The sequence below is a fragment of the Phasianus colchicus genome, chromosome 11 (assembly GCF_987193195.1).
Source record: "Phasianus colchicus chromosome 11, bPhaCol1.hap1.1, whole genome shotgun sequence".
Taxonomy (NCBI): domain Eukaryota; kingdom Metazoa; phylum Chordata; class Aves; order Galliformes; family Phasianidae; genus Phasianus; species Phasianus colchicus.
Genome location: NC_143446.1, coordinates 10,682,872 through 10,706,610, shown reverse-complemented (window position 1 = coordinate 10,706,610; position 23,739 = coordinate 10,682,872). Strand labels below are relative to the sequence as shown.

The 23,739-nt window shown below is 41.7% G+C and overlaps 1 protein-coding gene across 3 annotated transcripts in view; it reads right to left on the bottom strand.

Annotated features, from left to right (window-relative positions):
* CHCHD6 (coiled-coil-helix-coiled-coil-helix domain containing 6) overlaps positions 1-23,739 on the bottom strand; it is a 101,747-nt gene that overhangs the window by 58,353 nt on the left and 19,655 nt on the right. For 2 of the 3 annotated variants that reach the window (XM_090148223.1, XM_090148224.1), the window contains exons 5-6: positions 13,058-13,078; positions 8,049-8,132 (exon numbers count right to left, since the gene is read on the bottom strand). In XM_090148223.1, coding sequence (XP_090004349.1) covers positions 8,049-8,132; positions 13,058-13,078 — 105 coding nt within the window. The remainder of the gene's footprint in view (positions 1-8,048; positions 8,133-13,057; positions 13,079-23,739) is intronic. The other variant, XM_031607619.2, reaches the window with a different exon arrangement.

The window sequence follows — 23,739 nt, the reverse complement described above, 5'->3', positions numbered from 1 at the left end:
GTTTCATAAAATAGCCAATACTGCAATAACAGGGCCAAAAATTAATTGTACACTGGTTGGCCAATTACACAGAAATAACAGGCAGCCCTGGTATTTACTGTTGCAGGATAACGTACTTGGTGCTACAGCACTACACCACAGCAAAACATAGCTGAGACAGGCAGAGCAAGCATGTGTGCATGTGCATATAATAGATATAAATCATACATACACACATGTCCTGCTTTCCACTAAGAAAGCACTGTTAGCAGTAAAGACAGTGTTGCTACCTGTATGTACATACATTTATAAATACCATTCTGCTCATAAACAGCACAAAGGCAGAAAACAGAACTCTAAACTATCAGGCAATAAGAAAATGAATAAGGAGGGAAAACTGGATTGAATATTAAGGAGAGGGAGGGGAGGGTGGGCACCAGAAACATCAGGTAATGAAAAAAGCTCTCAAAAGGAAGGACTAAAAGCATGGCTTGTTTTGCTCTTTATGGACTGGACAAACACTCCAGCACTCAGCTCTAACAAAGAGACAAGATTACATTCTAAGTCTTTTTGTTCTGCCTTTAACAAGTCTTCATAGTGATACACTGATGAGACCAGATACCAGATTGTTATCTAAATTCAGCTGCTAAATTCAGTGTTAAAACACTAAGTTCAAACCACACGCTGCCACATTTATTTCACAAGTCGAGCCTGAGGATGAATTCCTCCAAGACGAAGCAGCCCATAAGCATCATTCTCCCCTCTGCAAAGGTACTCTAAATGCCAGGGAAACAAAATCACCCGGAAGGCTCTGACAGTTCACCCTTCAGCACACAGACTGCAAATGCATCTCTACACTAATCCTGAAGACTGAAAAGGAAGAAAACACTTAGTCGCTGTTTGCATAGAAGCTGCTCGTAATTTGATGTAATGTACTGTACATCAGTCAACACATATTGAAGAGCAAACACACAGGCTGCAGAGAAGGCAGAGAGGCAGTGCTGACATCTAACGCATTTTATTTACGCTGTTATAGATGTTCTTTGAGTTCATCAAATTACCAATCAATTTATCTGATCTCTAAAAGCTGGTGTACTGAGATATATTAACTACTAAACTTTACAAGCTTTCAGCAAAACAACCTTTAAACGGGGGCACTGAGCACAGGGCACTGAAGTGGGCTTAAGGCAGTGGGTGGCAGCACGAAGCAGCCTTTCCCTGCAGACAGGGATGCTGTGGAGAGACAGTGAAAGCACAGCCTCTGCCCCATGCTGCCCTGTGGGTACCAGCAGGAAGAAGGAATCAGGGATGCTGCAGCCCCTCCTCTTCCATCAGTGTGACATTTAGTGTGAGTAACTGAAAGAGAGGAGGAGGATGGAAGGTCAAAAGCGCTTCAGATGGCAATTCCAGTTTTGTTATTATTTCGTTTTGTTGCTGCTCTTAAACTTCACTGACAAATGGGGTAAAATTTTACTTCTCTAAAAATCCAAGGCTAGAGCCTGAAAGGGAACACCACAGTCTCAGACAGCCAGCCCAAGCAACTGGGAAGCGATCTGGATGATTAGAAGGGATCTTATCAGTCTATTTCAGAAAACTATACTGTGGATTAACCTTCCTGTGCTCAGAAGATGAAACCAACAGTTTGATGAACTGGGTGCTTCATTATATTGCTCCACAGGCCTGAAAGGAAAAGCACTTTTGTGGATCAGAGCTGTTGTAGAGTCACACAATGCACTGCAGCAGTTTGGGGAGGAGGAAGGCTTGCAGCAGAGGATGAGATGAGACTTCAACAAATTAGGTAAAGAAAAAATGGAAATTGGAAACATTGTAAAACTGAATTATGAAGAAGCGGACAAGGACTACTGCTGAAAGGAGAAGGCATTTTTGGAGAAATGCTTAGTTTCATGCTCTCTGTTCTCCCTCAGAGTACCCCACGGCACTTTATAGAGCAATAAGTTAGCGACTGGTGATACAGTGACCAGGGGCAAACAAAGCAGCCATTACACACTGCAATAGCTCACACGCAGCCCTAAGATGTTACAGGCCATTTTATTGAGAAAATAAATGGTGTCAGCGACACCCGCCAGGAACCATCAACTCATTTAGAGAAGGGCACTGAATGTTTAATTCCCACCGAGAGGGCAGAGGGCTCAGTTCAAGAACACCTCTCTGTAGCTTTCTGTTGCAAGGCTAGGTGAGTGCTCCATAGCTCTCACAGATACAGGAACATCCCAGGAACCCAGATCAGGGAATGGATTCCTCATCTCGTTCAACAGAAGCCTCTGCCACCTTTGCCAAGGGACATCGGTTTGTTCTGCCCCACAGAGTGGGAAGCTGCTCCAAGAACAAGGATCAAGGCCAATAAGAATAGCAAACAAGAGTAAGTTTACCTCTCTCCCATTTAGCACACACTAAATGCCTTACAAACATAAATTACATGGTAAGTATGTGGCAAAAAGATTCATTTAAACAAACCAAACCAGGTGAATGCCACACAAAATTACAAGATTTGTGAAGCTAAGCAGAGAAAGAAGGGCAGTCTACTTTATTAATAAAAAAAATTTATTTAATGCATTCCTTTCCTATTTGCATAAATACACCACAGCTTACGAATACCTCTTCTGCTACTTACTGTTCTGAAAAGTCACAAGCAGAAAACATTGCATATTAATGTACCCACCGCTCTCAGTAGTCCACTGCCACCTAATAGAAGATAACATGGGAGCTGCAGCTTAAGAAAATCCAAACAAAGAACAGACATCAATCTACAGCAAGGAGTTTCACTTCATCTGCTGAGATTACCTTCAGCTTCTCCACTGCTTTACGCTTCTTCAAACAGCTACCCAGGTTTTTCTGTATTGTAGCACTGTCCTTAAATTTGGTTAGGTTAAACCAAGCAAGAGGCCGAACAGCAAAACAAATCTAACAAGTATTAACTTGGGAGAAAGTATACAACTAACATGCTAAGTGAAATCCCTTGGTATACGAAGGGTTTTGGAGAGACTGCATTTCTTTCTTATTCTTTTTTAAAAGATGTTTCTACCATTTGGAGACGGCAGGACAATGAATACCCAGAATCCTTAACACAAACCCCAGTTCTGGACAGTATGCATGCTAATCATTTGTAACAAGCTCCCTCTATCTCCTGCTGCCCCTGTTTATCAGTAATACATTCAGGAATTAAACATCAGCTTAAGCCTCTCAAACTGTGTATTTCTAAGGTTTTCATTTCAGAGTTATCAGGCCCAACTCTCATCCACTCTACCCAGGGAAACTCTACAGTAAAAAAAATCTCATTTGTAACAGTTGAAACAAGACCCACTTTCATTGAAACAACTCCAGATTACATGGATGTAATGTAAAACCAAGGGTTCAAGTTAGAATTAAAAACGTTTAACCATTCCTACCAATGTACCCAGGTCTCGTTACTGGACTTTTTATTGGAGATGAGACGGTCACATTGCAAACAGCGCTAGAATAGAACGTCCATATCATCACTTCCGAACTCCTGGCATTTACGCATGGCCATGTGAGAAGTGATCAGTTCAAAGGATTCACTTCCTGCATCTTTCTCAATCACAGAAATACTTCAGCTACTTCAGAACAAAATCTACCGAAGAACTCAAGAGATTGAAACCCACAACTACAAGGAACTGCTAGAACTAAAGTGGGGAAGATTAAGAGCATGGCCAGTATCCCAATCCTCTGCAAAGCAGTTGTTTAATGAAACGTGTTGGAACTTATTTTTATTTAAGAAGTGGTCTAAAAAAGATGACAGCCCTTCATATGTATACAAACCCTAACAACCCGACACAAAGGGCGGAAAAAATAGAAAGAGCATCTCCCAGTAAGAAACTGTATTACCAGCTCCATCCTAGGACAGCTATTTCATGTGTTCAAATCTGCACTCGCAGAGCTGAGTGCTGAAAGCAGCAGTGCGTGGCATTTGCTCAACAGAAGTCAGAAATGCAAATCAAGCATTCAACATTCCCTAAGAAACAGAACCAAATGACATTTCTCATAAGGCTACCACATAAATTTAAGGCATATCCATATATAATGATCATTACGTGTGCAGTTCTAGTTCCCATCTTTCCAGAATGATTGGATAGAGGTGAAAACCTTTCTAACCATCCTGGTTGGTCACATTTAAGTATGGTACGACTTCCTTGTTCCATAGTTCTTCCCTTTGGATGTTTCAGCCTAAATAGAGATAGCATCAAGAAATACAACAGATCTACAAAACCACGGGGGGCATAAAGGGAAGCAAGAACTTACTGTCACAGATCCAGCTCTCATAAGGAAAGGGCAACAAGTAAGATTAACAGGTACAAAATCTCTGTTCAAAACACAGAGAAGGAAGCACTAGTTTACACAACTTAGAGCTGGGTGGGGAACTGCTCAAGAGGTTAGACTATGGAAAATAGTGATCCATCTAGGATTAGCAAACACACAGACATCTCAGGAAGTACCTGAGTCACAAATGACCACAGGCTGAGAAAGCATTTGGAGCAGATATCACATATACTTGCCCTGATGTTGCACTCAGTCTCTGGGCAGCCAATGTTAGTCAGTATGGAACAATAAACTGAACATTCAGGTTTTCTTCTTCCAGAATTTTAATAGAAGATGTGGGGAAAAACCCAAAAGAAACACTGAAGTCATTTCTTAATACATGCCCTTTCCTGTGAAAATTTTAATAAAAAGCTGTCTGGCAAAATCCAGTTTAAGATCTATTTGAAATAAGGTACACCCGCAGTTCATCTCATGCAAAACCTTTTTAGCATTTGTATAGCTTTACTGTTTCACAACACTTTGCCCTCCCTTTATAAGCTATTCCATCTTACAGATGGAGTAACGGAGATAGATGGACTAAGTAATTGTTTCAAACTCCCCAAAGAGAAACAGCTATTAGAAAATGAGGAGTTTTTTGCTTCCAATTCTGTGTTCTGTCCAGTAGATTACAGTACTCTCTTAGAGATTACAAAATAAAGGGATAATATATTCACACAATCTGCCGCATTCAGGGGAACTACTGAGTTCAATTCTGGTCAATACATCTCAAAGACAGAACTGCAGGGGAAAAGGGCTCGAAGATAACCAAGCAGAATGAGAAATCTGGAAAAATATCACCTATACAAGCAGAGGCTGAAAAGGTGAGGATTGCTAAGCTTAGTGGGAAGGTAAAAAAGGGAACAGAAGAGAAATCTACAGAGAATGACTAATGAAGAACTCCTTTCATCCCCTTCACATAAGGCATATTAAATGACAAGAACTATTTGAAATCAGAGAAAGAATTTATAGTGCATATAGCTAACCCATGGCACACAGTGCCACGTGATACTGAGGCAAAAAGCTAAACAAGTGCAGAAAAAAAGTGGCTGAGACGAGAATGCTGGCAATGACCCAAGTTCCATTACAGCAAATAAAAATACTGAATGAAAATAAACTTCTGCTGCAAGCCACGTGTCAGCAATCGACAGCTCTTCAGACTTTCTCAAAGCCATTCTCCAAGGGGATTCTATTGTTTAAAGGGGTTTGCTGGTTGTTTGCATCTTACCTCACAGCCTTTGTAAGCTGACCACCATCAGGAGAACCAGGACAGTCTGCCTGACACAGCACAGCAGCTACTTCGGTACAGGTAGTATGCTTCTTAGAAACAACACAACAGTTCTTTGCATCCTACCAGGAAGGTGATCGGTTCTTTCCATCAATCATTCAAAAAATTCCTTCAAAACAAACTCACAGAACTTGCCACCTTGAGTTCTGTTGTCAGAAAGAAGTGGGGACAAAGCCAAACTGAACTTACGGAAGAAGGGAGGACAAGGGGAGTTCCTCACAGCACAGACCCTAGAAGGACAACATCTGGCTTTTTAGCTCCACACTGAGCCACCACATCTCCTCACTCCTGGCACAGCACCTTCAGCCAGGCAGTGACCACGCTCCAGATGGCCATCCCTTCCAGCAACAGCAGAGAAAGGAAAACTTCCCCTTCAACTCATTCTCTCTGATGCTTTTGCCTTATTTTTTCTAATATACCTATGTTGTTTTGTTTTTTAAAACGTATGCCTGCTCCACGTGTATTTATATACAGACATAAATAAAAGCCTGAGGTGGAAGGTTTGGGCACAATGGAAGGATTAATAAATAAATAAATAAATGCACATCAAGGTCTGCGTGTATTCAACAAATAAAAGCAGAATTATATAAAAGCAACAGCTAATAAAAAAGATTGCTCTGTGCTGTGTTTTCCATCTTTCCAACCATTATAGGAATAAAATTATCCACAGAGATCGAAAACCTTTTTCAAAACTAATACAATTAAGCTTTATTACACTGTTTCAAGTACATTTCTCTCCTCTCCCTTCTAGCCCCCACCACCTCCCACTCCAGTCTAACGGTTGAAGGCATTCTTCCATTTTATTATGAACAAGATGCTACTGTTTGAGGGTCAGAAACTTCTCAGTGTTTCAGGAAAGGAAAGAAACCCTGCACTTCTTAATCTACTTTTTCTTTGGACATGCAAGAACACAAAGGCAGTCTCTGTGCATCTCCACAGTTTGCAGAGGGCTATGAGCAAGCAACATTACTCCCTAAAACGATCCTGCACCAAAACAAACAAAAAGACCACACTGCCTTGTTTAGAAGTTATAAAGGACACAGATCTCAAAAGGAAAACACTAAATGCATAAGACTTGAAGAAGAGCACAGTGGAGGTTGGTCACAAACATCTCCCCATTCCGCTGCCCATAAAGGACACACACAATTTTTCCCTGCAGTTTGTCTCATGAGACCAGATCTGGAGAGAAGAATGTAATGGCAGCACACAGCATGAGACCAAGAAATTGCAAAAAATTCCCTTTGCGTATGAACATATGGACAACTGTGATAATTAGAACGATAGCTGCTGGATTGTTTGCAATTTCACTGAACAATCCCCATTATCTAGAAATAGAATTTAAAATCTGAATGCAGCACTAAGTGGTAGTTTTAATAGTTTATTTTTTAATGAACTGTATAGATTAAAGTGTTGCAAAATCGTATCATGTGAAATTGCTCGTGGGCATGTTTTACCATCAATGGCTTAAACAAACCAAACTGCTGCATGGACAACCATGCAGCAGCAAGGAATGAGAAGGGGAAAAGACGTGCCAGTAGTTTCCTATCATTTCTATAATCTGTAATTTTCTTGCGTTCCATATTCACCATGATGCTACACGATGGTAGTAAAGCTGATTGATTTCCATCTCTTTACGACCCACCTTGCTCATTGCTTTGCATTTTTCAGTCACATAAGAATGAATTGGATGTATGCAACTCCCTGTCAGGAGGTCTAATTGCTTCAAACTGGAGAACATTATTCTCCACATTTATTAAAAAATAAAGGCTACTTATAATATTATTTCATTTTGCCAGGAAGTAAAAACTGCATTAGTTCATAAGGAACAGCATGGCTGCTCCTATTTTTATGGCATCAATTTTTAAAAACTCATCATGGTAAACAATTAAACAGAGAAGCAAATCCCACATTTAGGGGAGAGATTCAAATCCCTAAATGGATTTTCAAAGGTCATTTCAGGCTTAAAAGATGCTTGACAGTGTCTCTTCAAATCAAGTTCATTTCAAAGGCTTATCCAGCAAGAAACAGTGCTCTGCAGCAACATCCTTTGAACTGCTGGGCTCCCCAGAGGACAATTAATAATACAACTTTAATTCATATTTAGAGCAAGATTTGTGATTTAAGAAGAGAGAGACCTAGCAAGGATTTTTAACAAAACAAAAAGCACACAAAATCTAGCTTTCATCTAAACCCCATAATGAAAAAAAGTTTGAGTTGCTATGAACTTTATTTCAAAATCATCTAGTTAAAGACCACTTATCTCTAAACGTGAGTTCTTCACAAGGCTCTGTTTGTACAGCTTTTTCATTTAATTACATAAGGAATGGGGGCAGACAAAGGGTGCTGACAGTTCCAGGTTTCAGCACAGTGCTTCTTGGCTCTGTGCTCAGATCCACAACCGATCCCAATAATATCCAGAGGCCACAAACAAAGGACAACTAGGCCTTACCTTCCTCTCAATACGTGCCAACTGCTCTTTATAGAAGGCCTCTTGTTGCTTCAGCTCTGCTTCCCTGCCTTGCAGCTCCACAGCCTGGGAAGAAGAACAAAGGAGAATCAGTGGAAGAAGAAATTAAAGGTAAAGAGCATGAGGACATGGAAAGCACATGAGATGCAGACTGGAACTCAGAAAAATCCACATTGCTCAGATATGGGATACCTGCCAGCACAGCTTCAAACTGTTCTGCTTCATTTGGGACTAACCCCACAGGTCTGAAACACTTGTTAGTAACATACTCAAACACAACACCTTGGTTTTATTTCTCCTTTTTATATGAAAGCCTATAATTACACAAAGGTAACGTGTCTGGACTTTCCTATCATCATTTTCTGAAGTCTGCCTCACGCAAGTGCATCACATGAACCATGATGTTTATTACAACTTCCCTCATGCTACCTTAAAAATAAGCCTCGAGTCCTCCATTTCATAAACACTACTCTGAGTGTCACAAAACTTCTACAGAGGTAACACAGCCCTGCAATCATAAGGGAAACACCCAATGCAAGGCTGTGTTACAACATTTATAGAGCAACACATTCTCACAGACCATACATGTGCTTCTACACACCTAGATAAAGCCACTGCCATAACAGCTAAGTGCACATGTCTCTGGATGCCTCTGCACATACAATACCAGGCTGCACACCCAGAGCTCTAGTTGGGTGATACAGACTTGGAGGGAACATTAAGGTCAGAATTCCTCCTCTTTCTTCTAAGTAGAAGCGCGATGCTTCCAAAGTTTGGTATACAAAAGCATGCTGAAGGCCTTACCTGGTTATCAATTAAACAATGAGTAGTTTAAAAAGTAATAATAAAATTACTTATAGAAACAGCTTTTGCCTTTCAGCTCTTTACAACTGGCAGCACTTCACTGCATTCCCACTCCTAAGCTGAGTTAGCATTAAGAAAACGTGGCATTGATGGAACTGAGCCAAGCTTTTTAAATCTAAAAATAAAAAGCAACAATAGCTAAAAGAATGGCACTTGTGTTTCTCTTCCCATCCCTCTCCAAGATCTCTGGGGCCTCGTAAGTTACCACTGCACAGAAGATCTTTCAAAACGAAACGAATAGTCAGTTCACCATGAACACACACCCTGCTAACCTACAGCATCCCAGCAGCACCGCTCATAACTTTAATGGTGGTACAATCACAGAAAATGCTGGTCCAACATGATTAAACAGCTGGGACGGAAACATCCCCGTGGGCTCAGACCTGTCATTTTACAGCCAACAGCCATTGTTAATGAGAAAAATTACATCTGAAAGCAAGTTGCCATGCATTTCCTTCTTTCTGCTCCCCTGCTGATGAACTACAGCAGTATAAATAGGGCTAAGAAGAGCCTTTAAGACACACAGTGAGAGATGGCTGATGAGCAAAGTATGAGCACGTGAAAAAGAGATTGGGGGTCTGTGTGTTTTTAAATAAATAAAAAACCAGCTCATTCTCATGTTTGTCAGCCCAGCCAACAGGGCCAGGATAAGGCACAAGCTCTGCAGACACATCTACATGCCCTTGTTCTCAAAGGCTCTGCTTAACAGCAACAGCTCTGGCTTTGGTTTTGCCGGAGCTCCTGTATAACCTCCAGCTCGCACAGCAGATGAAACATGCTAAGGGGGAGGCCAGGTGAGAGATGAGCAATACCTCTGCAACAACAAGGGCACTGATGGGCACCTCCTAATTGCCAGAATTTCCTTTTTTTTTTTTTTTTAAATAAGTGAACTGGAATGATCCTTTTGAACACAGATCCACCGTCTGAAAGGGACTAGGCAACTTCAATTGAAATGAAAGAGAGAAGAAGGGACAGTGATCTGGTGGGCATGCAAAGGACCTCAATTCTCCTACTAATTTTCTGCATAATACCCATAAAATAAGATTTCTAGTAAAGTGCTTCACGTTTCCTTAAGGGTAAAACATATAAGGAAATGAAAGAGGAGTAACAGAGTGCTGTCCCTTCTGCACAATTAAGATAGAAGTTGCTCTCAGTGTAAAGCATAATACAAGATGAAAACAGTCAAAAGATCAATCCTATAAAACACAAGAAAGTTTCTCCGTAGTCCAAGCAAATGAATTATGTGGCAGTGCTACTCTTCTGGGGTAGCAGACTTCTCTGTGAGAACAAAAACAGTACTTACAATGATGCTGGCAGCAAGACCTTAGCATACACACCATTCTACTTCCCAGATAATCCCACATTACCACCATTAAATTGCACGATGAACCAGAGTCTGCAGCGAAAATTTTTACTCACAATTCAAACATGTTTTTAGTGTTTCAAAGAGCTGCTCAAGCATACTGAACACATTCTATGGAGTGAAATATCTGCTTGGAAGTTGCTTCTGTTTCCCTCTACTCCCAGCTGTTATTACCAGAAACTTTAGTACACTTTATGATGATGTTTGAAGTATGAATGGTACAGTCAGGGTGTACATCACTTGAAATATTCACTGTTCCAAACTGGGTTAGACAGCAAGGGACATTTTCACTGAACATAGGATATTTATTAAGACTTCCTCTAGTCCTCTACTCCTCTAGAGTGCCTCCTATTCCCTACCTTAAGTCAGAAGCCTGTGATGTCCCAGACAGAACTGGCTGCTAGAGATGATTATAATTTCACAGGGGACTGAGATTGCAGGTGGGAAACAAAGCATCAGAAACACTTTTCACATAAAGGCTTTTAAAAATAAAGAATGGCAAGGGAAGGAAAGATAAGACAATGGTTTGAAAATCAGATATTGGAAAACTGCATTTCTCATCCAAGCTGCAGAAATGACATCTGAGCTGGAACATGGCATGCAAGAGATGACCAAAGTAGGGAGATGACATCTAAGAAACCGTACTGTAGAACACAGGCTGTCATGTCAAGGAGGAATGAGAAAGAATAAGGAGGGAAGGGAGGCACACTGCAGTTGATTGTAGAATATTCAGATGCACTCTTAATTCTGAAGAGTAACACAGGACAAATATTTGCAAAACAGAATGTATGCAACAAGCAATTTCCATCTGCACAAAACCACCAGATACTTTTAGAAAATGCTCACAAACTCTTTGTAATGAAGTTAAAAGCATTAAATTCCTACAAAAAGACAGCAAAGATAAGCCACAAGCACACTACCACAGCTTCCAGCTGCATGCATACCTGGACTGGCTGGGGGCTATTTCAAGTTCTTCCTACTTTTTAAATCTTCACACACTTTTCAGAGCCCAAAGTTTCTCAAGTTATCTAGATGCCACCTTGAAACACAACAGAGCAGAAGCACAGGTGTGTGTGACTCCCTGCCTCCTCCCCACCCTTTATCTAGCAATCCATTTAGATACCAACTGTGACAGCACATCTTTAGAGTTCTGCATTACGTATTGGCTCTGCTGAAGAATTCAAGCACCGGCCTGCTAGCTGACAGCCAGGCCAAAAGAAATGTTTTGCAAATCTCTTAATTGAGTTAATGAATTATTGGTTCATTCTGTCTGAACAGAGCAAGAAACTGAGCCTCATCCTGAGCTGCAGCCAACACAAAGCTCAACATGCAGTGCACCTGGTCTTGTAGAGCCGGGCTTCACTCTAGCTACATCCATTCACAAATCAGCTTTGGTTTTCCTCTGTGAAATAACAGCAGAGTTTTATTACTCTTAATCACAATTTCCTTCTCATCACCTTGTGAAATGTGAAAACTAGAAAGGAAGTCTGCTTTGGAAGGGCTTCTTGGCAGGGTTAGGTTACAGCAGGCAATGCAGCACGTGGGAATCAAGTGCAGGAAGAGCACAGCCTGCAGCTGCTGGAGACCTGCAGTGCTGCTGGGAGACAGCATGGAAAAGGCTACTGGGAAAAAAAAAGCCCCCTCTCTGGAAAGGGTGACTCAGTCTAGAAGGGATGGTCCATACTTCTGAGGAAGTAGATTGAGGTGGATAAGTCAGAGCACTTGGCAAGGTTATTGTAAAAGTACTTATTAGCCAAACACATTCACCAGTGACAGAGGAACAAGTGAGATGACACCCAGAGAGTCAATCAGGAAACAAGCTACAGTGATAATAAAAAAAAAAAGGTCCTGAAATCTTTATCAGATGCTTTGGTTTTGCACTTTGCTGAGAGCAGCCACCAGCTTCCTCCAGAGGTGTCAAACAACATCCCTGCAGTGGCACAGCAGACGTTAGGGCTGGGTACCTCAACCTGCCACACTACACCAACCTTACACTTCATGCTTTCCAGTGTCTCTTCCAGTCCTGGCAGCAGTCCAGGAGGAAGGGGAGAAAAACAAATACTGTTAAAGGCTCCAAGAGTAGACAAAGGAATTGACAGCAATGCACTGAAGAGCAGGACTACCTCCAAAATCAGCTAGTTGGCACACTCCTGGCCAAGCCTAAAGAGAACTGCAGGGCTGAAAGGACAATACAAGCAGCAAGTGGCAGCCTGCACACATCATGCTCCAGAGTAAGCAGCAAACTCTACAGGGAGGGCTGTGCCAGAGCAGCAACCATGGGGGAGCATTGACTGAACTTCCATTTGCATCAGCAGAAATATCACCAACAATGCAGAGCTGCCTGCAGTCACTATTCCAAACAGGCAAGGCCTACCACATCACTTGCTTTTTGCCCCCTTTCTCTCATTTTCCTGAAGGCTGGTGACTGCTTCGTTTGTTTTAGACCCCAGATGCAGCCTTACAGCCTTAAAAAGCAGTACTGGTGTAATCTTCATTTCCTCCTGTTTCTGCCACTGTCATCGCCAGCTACACACACCACCAGATCAAGTTTGGTTTCAGCAGCTGTAAGCTACACAAAAGGAACCAGTGAAACCTTTATGGAGGAAATAATATGCAATTTTCTAGCTGAACACCTTTTAAAATGTAATGACAGAAAATAAAATCCTGCATCTGTGCTCAGCAATAACAATCTGTACGCACACAGTAACAACATGACACTTGGAATAAGCAAGATCCAGACAAAAAAAAAAAAAAAAGAGCTTACCCAGGCATCCAAATCCTCAGGCTTGGAATAAAGAGAGCGCAAGAGAAAAAGGAAGGAAAAGAGAAGAAAAAGAGAAATCAGTGATTTATGGAGGCTGCCTGCTGCTGCACAATGTAGCTTTTAGTATGACAAGTTTAGAAAAGTTCCTTAAAAATGACTAGCATCTTAAATAGTGCAGTGCTGTCCCCTGTTGGGAACTGTGCTATTAAAGCAGGAGCACACATCCCCCAAAATAAAAACAAAGCAAACCCCCTGAAGGCTGATGCAGGATCCCCCCACAGAGCAGGGCTAAGAACAGACAGCTGTGCAGCAGCCAGGGTGTCACACAAGGCACTACATTATCCACAACACACACCAATGGACGGGGCACTGCTGGGCGTACTTGAAAGGAGGAAACCAACAACCACACATCCCAAACTCCCTATGAAGAACATGTACCTTTTTGCCAAGGCTGTTTTGAATACATAAGTTGACCTCAATAGCAAGTGATCTTCTTTACATGAGAACTTCAGAGTGCCTCCCAGCAGGCCAGTGACTGGGGGGGATCCTCCTTCAAAGGGGATCAAACTACTGCTTCACACACATCCCAAATATCTTCTCCAAAACCAAGCTGCCCTCAGTTGCACCTTCATCTGCTGGCAAGCCAAGTAGATCCAGCAGGCTGCAGTGTTGTCTCTTTTTTACTTATTACTACTTTTGACTTGCACAGTAACCCAGCAGCAGCAAAACAAGCACAAGACGATAAACATTTCATGCCCATAAACACCTCCTTCTGAAGCCAGGGCATTTATGAGGCAGCCACAGCTCTCATTTGTTGTCAAGGGCTGCAAGCCTTCCCTGCCTCTCAGGGCCCCATTCAATCAGCAGCACTCTCACTAAGCAGGAACCCAACACAGGCCAGCTGTTATTATGATGATTATTTATTTGGGAGATGTTGACAGGGCAGGAGGAACCTTCCTCCCGGTCACAGTTCAGTGCCAGAGGGAGCAGACAGCAGAGTGTAACGTGGATGAGATCTGCCATCATTCTAAAGGCACAAAGCAGCTACTTCAGGTAAGTGAGGGGTGATGTGCCACCCACTGAGCGCATTGCCTATCCTCATCATTCACAGCAGCTGGGAGGGGTGTGACAAAACAGCTCCAGTTCAGCTAGGGGAAGCCTATCCCCTTCCTGCAGGCAGGTTTGATGTACTGACATCAAGTCCTTGGCCAAACAACCTGACACACAACAGGTGTTGACCAGCAATCACTGACCCATCTTGACAAATGCCTGATCTGAATAACATTTCTCTTCCCACTGATTTTTACAGTCTGGACAGATGTGCTTAGTGTTTTAGCAACATTTCAGCAATAGCAAGGCTGTCCATCCTCAGCAGATGGACAGAAAAAGCAGGGCTCTTTATGGCACGATTATTTCAGCAGATAGGTCACATATACCAGTGGCTCATTACTGGATGTGCATGTCGTCCTTGGGACACCTAAGCCAGTGACTGACATATTCCTGGTGGACAAATACTTCCATGACAAAATAATCACCGGGCACTGACTCAGTAACACTGAACAGTTGCTAAGAAGAGAACAAGAAGAAGAAACTTCTTGCTAAGATGTGATCCCTGTTGTATGCCTATTGACTACAATGCACAACAGTAGAATTACACTGTTGCTAACCTCAGGGCATTTGTTCTGCCAGTACTGCCACAGGCTTTAATTTTGTCACCTTCGAGGAGGAAGAAAAATTATTACAACAGGAGCAGATGGATGTAGTGCAATGAAAGGGAAGAGGAAACTTAAAACAGGCTTTGATGCGATAGGAGATACTCCTGAGCTGGGAAAAATAATTGCATTTGGAGTGAAGCACAGACTAAATAAAATATAATAAAACACAAAAATGAAAACCCTGGCTACTGGTTTAAACTGTACTACTCCTCAAGTCTGAGCCAAGATTTTTAGTAGACTTGCATTTATCATCACTGATAACAAGAGATGCAGTGTGACCAGCGGTATTTTCAAAGTTTAAGTTAACTGTGTAAGAAATTAGTAACATCTGGCTTCCTTGCTTCCTAACCAAACAAATTCCACTTCTAGCAGTCAGTTGCAGGTGTGAGCGTTATAATCCCTGCCCTTGGTCACAAGCCATCACTTAGCACCCTCAGTCAATACTGCCAGTATTCTTCTGCTACAGCAAGTGGGTTACTTGGATAACCCAATGGACAGCTGAACAAATACTGAACTTTACTATTGGGGTTAAAACCAAACCAAGACATTCCCTTTGACTGTACCAGAAGCAAACAGTTATTACTGAAGTGGGATCAGGGGCCAAATCAGCAACCCCCATCCAAGGAATTTATAGAGGAAAAAAGTGTGACGCAGTCTGCTTGAAGTGGACTATGATTGGATACAGGAAGAACATCAGCAACGCATCTGTACTTCTGAAAGCTTCACATTTGAACACTGGTTCTGCAAGCAGGGGATATTTTCCCACATATCAATGAAGTTATGAATACTGCATCAAAATAGTATTTCATACTTATGGACAACTCTCAGCATTTTCTTTTACCCAACTCATACACAGCACCACCTCACTTGTGTCTGTCATACTCTGAAGAAACATGAAAATAGTGGTTAGCAATGAAAGTATAGTTCTGCAGTGGGTAATGCTGGACAACGGGATGTGCACGATGAAGATGTGGCCTGAAGGAGGGCAACACTTTTGGAACCTGAGTGAAATCAGTCTGAACATGGATGTCCATCACCTTGCCAGTGACGGTGATGCTGCTCTACAATTAATCTGGCTACAGCATGACCAGTGACTCAGGAATCCAGACTACCAGAATCACAGAATCACAGAATCACTAAGGTTGGAAAAGACCTATAAGATCATCCAGTCCAACCATCCACCTGTCACCAATGGTTCTCATTAAACCATATCCCTCAACACAACATCCAAACGTTCTTTGAACACCTCCAGGGTCGGTGACTCCACCACCTCCCTGGGCAGCCCATTCCAGTGCCTGACCACCCTTTCAGAGAAGTAGTATTTCCTAATATCCAGCCTGAATCTTCCCTGGCGAAGCTTGAAACCATTCCCTCTAGTCCTATCACCAGTTACACGAGAGAAGAGGCCGACCCCCAGCTCGCTACAACCTCCCTTCAGGTAGTTATAGAGAGCAATAAGGTCTCCCCTGAGCCTCCTCTTCTCCAGACTGAACAATCCCAGCTCCCTCAGCCGCTCCTCATAAGGCCTGTGCTCCAGATTGGTAGAGATCTGCTTAAGAACTGAACACAGAATATTTTTATGGGCACTGCCAACTTTAGGAGTCGAAGATGGAGTGGGATATGTAAGAAATGTGAGGCAGCAGGTGCCCAGAACCTAAGACAGCTGTTGGCAACAACTTTTGCATTCATATCGATATATAAAGAGCTTTGCAGCACATATTCTAACATCTTGATGACCAGACATCATCACTGAATAAGCAAAGAGTCATTTCATTTCTCCATGAGGCAATAATCCAACTCTGAGCTTTACCATTATGGTAGGAACTAAAGAATTTCAAGAATAAATATTCAGTACCCACTCCAGACCCTTGAACACTTCTAGTTCAGTGGAAAATTGAAGTACTATCAATATTAAATGTAATGGAAGTCAGAGATGTAACCAACTGACACAGGAAAGCAAGCAGAAAGAGACAACTGAATGGCAAACCATTTTGAGACAAGGCTGTGACGAAACTACTCAACTAAAGCATACAGAGCACACATGATTCTACAAATATGAAGGTGGGAAGCATCAGAAAAACTCTGCCCTTTTACAATACAGGAACAATTGCAATTCTAATAGATATGGCACTGCAGAAGATAGGTTTGCATTACTGACAGTTGATAGTTTTCATTTACAACAAAATAAGGAGAAGCCTACTTTATAAAATCTAAAGTAAACCATCTGCTTTCATTGCTTGCTTTAATACTCCAGCCTATTCCCACGTTCTCTTTTCCCATCACCACTTTTATACACATCCACACAGTTCCCATTTTGCAGGCTGCCAACAGACAAGCACCAATGTCTATAGGAATCTTACAGTGTTTGCTCTCTAGCTGTACACCCAAGACGCTTGTTGCTGATAGCAGGTGAGTCAACAGCTCCCTCTAAATTTTTACCTCTTTGCTTAAATCTCCACTCAGACTATTAGATTTAAGACTCTACAAGACTTTGACTAATTTAACCAAAAGAAAAAGAACTCTCAAGAGAGGGCATTGGGAAATTCTATAATTAATTATGACTTCCTATCCCAGAACATATTTCAGATCCTACTGAGTCCACGAGGTATTTTCTCAAAGAGCTAGGAGCAAGGGCCACTCAACTCCTCCTGGATTATTTCTAGCTCATGATCATTAATACAGACTCCCATTAAGCCAGCCTAGGGGTGGCATATGGCTTTCTAGGGATAGTACAGACAGAGGAAAATAACAGTTACGCATGCTTGCATTCCAATCTCATTTCTGATCATGCATTTGGGTAAACAGCTTTCTCTTGCCAGGTTCTTAAATACCAAATACATTAGTTCCTAAGTCAAACATACTACATACTTCAAACACAACCACTGTCCTGTAAGGAATGAGGATATTTTGCACAATCAGCCCACATGCTTCCAAGCAGCAAAAACGATGAACCATGTGAGCTGAGAAGGAATTCCCAATCCACACTTGCTTCCAAACACTAGCCCAATTTTTACCTCTGCTTGAACACATTTTATACAAATGTATATTTGAATACATTTTATATTTATTATTTAGAGACATCAACCACTGAATATAGGTTTAATATAGTGCAATGAACCCAAAGTTCCTTCTACAAGATTAGAAAACTAATTTCTTAATATTTAAAAAAATATATCAAATGCAACACAGTTTAAGAGAGTTGACTTTGAGCTACTTTTTAATACAGGCAAAGACTGTCTTAATTACATGCTTGAGTGAGAAAATTCTTCAAAACCTTCACTCAAGATGGTGCATCCATTTGTCTCTACAAATCCTTCTGCAGGTGGAAACTCAGACTTTCAGACATCATATCTTTACCCACTATGAGTCCTGTAAATTTCCATCTTACTGCTCTTTCATCCTACACACACACTTCATGCTACAGGGTCAGTATCTTTCTAGGGTAAAGTCCAACCTCTCGGTTTGCCAAAATGTACGTGGGAAAGACAGAACAATAAAGACTTAGAATAAATCAAGGGGATTCTGAAGCCTTGCAGAAAAGGCCACAACAAATGTATTATAGAGAACTCAAAACAAGTGTCACACTTGTACATATATTCAGTCATGCTTGTAAGTAAAGTAATATCAAAGGAGGAAAGCAGAAAAAAATTAAGAAAGACACTAATAGACTGCCAGAAAGAGAAAGAAGTGAGAAGTGAAGGACCTGACCACAATCTCCCTCATTTCCATGATTACCACAGAGAGATAAGCAGTAAGCACTAAGTTCCCCTATAACCAGTTCTGAAAACGTACCTCAGACTTGGCCTGCAGCATTCCCTGCATCCCGTGCCAAAGTCAGCGTTATGAAAAGGCTGTGGTTTTGAGCTATAGACAAGATGTCCACTAGACACTGGTTCTTGTTTCCAAAGCACTTGCACATCACACCGCATGCTTTGAGAAGTGAATATGCTCGGGTACATGTTCTCTTGGCTCCCACAAGGCTGAAATCAGAGAAAATGCTGCAAGGTTGCATGCTCTAATGTAATCCAAGTATTTCATAATGAAATCATCCGCAAAAAAAAAAAAAAAAAAAAAAAGTACAGCAACAAGGATTTCAGGCTATTGTAAAACTATATTCCTTATTTTTACATTGTAACCTCCAGGGCACGTTTATATCAACAGCAACTTGCAAATCTATGTCACTGCCAGCAGAATTTTGATTTCCATTTGAGAGGACAATTCGCAAATGGCAGTTTTCCACATTGTGCAAGTGCTAAACGTTTGTAAGAACTACAAGGATTCAATGCTGATTCAAATGACCATTCTCTGCTGCACGCTCTTACTCAAGGCAGGAGGCTTGGAAAAAATCAGGAATGAGGCTTTCTACAAAGGAGCAACTGTCAGTCTCTGCATGGACCTCAAGCCAGGTATTACAGCTATGGCAAAGAGGAGAGGATAGACTGAGCGCAGCAAGAAGAGTTGAGCAGTTTGAGGAGTTTTATTTAAACAATTTTAATGCTTCCTTGTCATTGGAGCTCCTGAAGCTCTAACAGGATGCCACATGCAACCACGTGGAACCAAAGTGTTTAATCCTAGACCTTCTGATCAAATGCAAGAAGCCTGAAATGTAGCTTTGTAACACTGTGTGCTCTAAATATAGCAGTTAGATGACCTGACAGAGCCAAGATCCATGCTTCATGAGTTTGCAAATTGAAAGAGTCAATCTAGCTCACAGCATCACAGAATCCTAAAGACAGATTGCTCTATTTATTGTGCTAGATACTATTTACAAACATATCTCCACAGTTTGCCCTCTAATTAGAGTTAGAGCACACAGTCATTTACTTCCTGAGCTCCTTTTGTACACTACACCTCTAAAGTCAATGAAAGTAATTTTTAGAACCTGTTGATTGATTTATTGATCAAATAAGATGACCAGTGCAGTGGACTAGAAACAACCAGACTGCTAAGTGATTTGACAAATATTCCTGAAGGCTTGTCACTAAAGGCCCTGAAAGGAATGGAAAAAGAAATCTTGAAAGGTAGGTGCAGGCTTTTTTAGAATCTGTACGGTTGGCCCTACAACTTTATTTCATATGCAGGACTCCTTGAACAAGTGCATTCTACAGCCAAATGCCTAAAATAACTCTGTACAGTCCAGAAGCAACGACATACGTTCAGCTCCTACTAAGAATCAAACAATCATTAAAGTTGGAAAAGATCTCTAAGATCATCAAGTCCAGCCATCAACCCATCTCCACCATGCCCATAACCACATCCCTCAGTGCCACATCTCCGTGGTTCCTGAATACCTCCAGGGACAGTGACTCCAGCACTCCGTGGGCAGTCTGTGCCAGCGGATCACTGCTCTTTCTGAGAAGAAACCATTCCTATGTGAAATTCCCCTGGAACTTGAAGCCATTACCTCTCACCCTAAAAAACAATGTGTGAAGGAAAAGGGGTGAGAACTATGTTCTATGGGAGTTTAGGATAAGAAAGGGAAACATATCTAACCAAGGCCATGGGACAGAAGAAACCCAGGCAGAGATCATAGAATCACAGAATCGCTCAGGTTGAAAAGACCCTGAAGATCATCAAGTCCAACCACACCCTGACCACACTATCCTAACAACCCTCCGCTAAGTCATGTCCCTGAGCACCACATCCGAACAGTTTTTAAACACATCCATGGATGGTGACTCAACAACCTCCCTGGGGAGCCTATTTCAGTGCTTAACAACCCTTTCCGTAAAGAAGTTTTTACTGATATCCAACCTAAACTTACCCTGGTGCAACTTGAGGCCATTTCCCCTCATCCTGTCACCGGTGAGAAGAGACCAAACCCGCTCACTGCAATCACCTTTGAGGCATTTAAGGAGAGCAAATAAGGTCCAAGGGCAGCTTCCAGTGCTCTGGACAGACTACTGGTAATTTTGTGGTGCGACTCTGCCGCAGCTTTCCATGAACCCCAGCAGAAAGCAGCTTATTCCTACTGCAAGCACTGAAAACTATAAACCTCATCAATCAAGTGTTCACTGTGATGGTCTACTTCTTCCTATAGATTTAATTGTGATTTAATGAGGTTTTCAATGAAACATGCTGGCAGCTTTTCATAAAACTAAGCTGAACACAACTTGTACTCATTTACACTGCCCACCCAGTTGTAAGAAGATTGGTCATCCAAATCAAGCAAGAAGCAAATCAGGATCCAACTCTGCTGCATAGGTCTCCTAAGAGGTACAAGAAAGGTAAACTAACAACGCAGGAAGCAAAAGGAAAAAGCTTGTATTAATACTGTGGTTTGTACAATACTTTAGCTAATCTTTTTGCATTGTGGTATTGAAGAGTTTACATTTATCTCTAGAGTAACATAGGAACTTAAGATGTTCAGGGATGTCAATAACTTCTACTAACATAAAACTAAAGCATCCAGGTATAGACAAAATAAATCAGCAAGATCAAATTCACCATCCGTCATAACCTCTCAGTATTTCCGAAAGGAAACGCCACACTTAGCAAAACCACCTTCAGAATAAAAACCTTTAAAAGCATATTTATCTCACAGTAATATCTTTCCTGTCATGTTTTATATATATACACACACACACGCACAGCATATATGTAAAAAAAAATCAAAAGAAAAACCCACTCAAAGAACCAATGCTCCTGTGCTCCATTTTCCATTTAATGTTGGTTATACACCTACAGAGACCTTACAACATTCTAAAGGCCCAAGCTTTCCTTCTCATTAGTACCACCAACACGTTACTCTGAGCTGTGGTCATATAACCTTTTGCACCTTCTCACTCTATTGAATCAATCTCCCCTGGCAACTCCTGGCGTGGCACTCTGCTCCCCCTGCCTCCAGCTCTTCTTCCCTCACTAATTCTGTGCTCAGAACTGTGAAGCACAAAATTAGACGTTTCAAATTAAGCAAGGAGAGAGAGTGAGAGAACCTTATTAAATCAACATTAGCATCAGAGAGTCTTCAAAAGAGAAACTCAATTGCAAAATATTACTCTGCTCTGCAAAGCTCTTTCTGTTGACAAAAACGGTGGGCAGGCAGCAGGGTCCTCCTGTGCGCTCGCATCTCCATGCCATCACAGTGCTGGAGCTGTACAGGCAGGAGCCTCACAGAGCACAGAGGAAGCAGGGCTTACCTTGAAATCACAAGCTCTGGCATTGCCAAGAAAGAAGGACAAGGTCTACTGATATTGTGTTGGGGAAAAGGAAAAGAAGTAAAACCACACACTGAAAAACACATTTACACAAAGGCAGACAGCCTCCCTTCTCCTCCCAAGCCTCACACAGTGCCATTTGCCCCATTAAGTCACCTTAGAAGTTACAGTCATTTCTTTACTTCATACAATAATGCGGAGCCGTTTCGAGTTCTAGTTTCCATCAGCAGTCCCTAACAACCAAAAAGCACTGACAAAACAGTGATGGTGATTGTGGTTTGTTCCAAAACACCTTTACTTTCTGATGTCAACCTGCCGCTCCTGGCCACGTACATTTAACACAGGAAGGATGAGGAGGATAAAAATGACACCCACAAGAACAGTGACAAGAAGCTAACTTGGTAGTTAAAAAGCCTTCCATTCAACAAACTTGTTTTATAAAATGAATCACTTCATTTCCACCTCTGAGGGCAACAGTAGCAATACAAGACTGCTTGGAGCTTTCCAAAAGGAAAAGGTCCAATGAAAACAAGCAATTAGAGAGCTGAGAAGTGGGGAGAACAGAAGTCAGAAGGAAGCACTGAACCTGGTGGTAAGAAGTATTTACTGATGTCAGCTGAACTGTCTGTCCTGTGTCTTTCCTCCAGGAAAGGGCAACACTAAGCAAAACCTGATTTTTTTCTTTTTTAATTAACCTATTTCCTGCTGCAGCCATTTGTCTTCTAGGCTTCCCCCAGCACACTGAACACAGAACTTGTAGCCTTCAAATCCAATCCCTTGCTTCCACAGGGGCTACCATGCAGCACCTTTAATTCAGCAGGGAAGTAGTTGTACTGATGAATGGCTAAACTGAACTATAATGATAGTGGTTTATGAAGCTAAGCACTAAACACTGATCAAAAGTAACAAACCAATGATATTCCTAAATATGAATGCATGGAATGAATGCAAGGCCTCTCGTACACAGAACACCAAGGATAGCAAAATGAAGGAGCATCGCTTCAGGTAGAAATAGACTACACCAATTTCAGAATATTCACCAGGTTAGTCTCATTTCGTGCCAATACCAAGTCATAAGCTGTCATTTACATGCCTATTTCAGCTCTCCAGTCAATAGTCCCATTCTGAGAATTGGTCAGGAAGCAGTCACCTTCCACCTGCCACACAAAATGGACAACTAAAAGAAGAACAAGTAGCAAAGACTGAATTTTCATACAACTTCCACTGGATAACTGCTTATTACACATCAAAAGTCAATTTGGTAAGTCAGCAGATGCCAACCTGAGAAGCAAACAATGAAATACACGGGCATTTAAAGTCAGTTGTAACTGAAGGCTTAGAAAATCCTTAGAAGAAAGGCACAGTAGTTTTAAAGCCCTGAAAAAATGCCAAGCGCTAAACAGAGGGTGCTGGGGTTGGGGCTTTTCTGTTCTGCAGCTGCAGAAGAAAGTAGTATTTCCATCATTCACGTCTTTGTGCAGATTATGGAAGGGAGAGCAGTCACAGTGCAGCAATGCTTGCCTGTAATATCCTCCCAAGGATATCAGAAGATTACATCAGATCTAAGTATAACAGAATGAGAAGCTACACGCATCTGAGAGAAAGAGGAAAAGATGGAGCAGCAATCAACAAACATTTTTTTTAAATCCCTGTTTCATTCTTAAGTCCGTAAGAAACTCCTGAAGCAGCAGCCAAGAGTGGAAAGCCATCTACCAAACCCAGGTAACTAACACTGCCTGCAGCGTTACCTCACTCCATGTGCCAGCCTGCCACCTACTAACATCAGTGTGGAAAGTCTGCTGCAAGCACT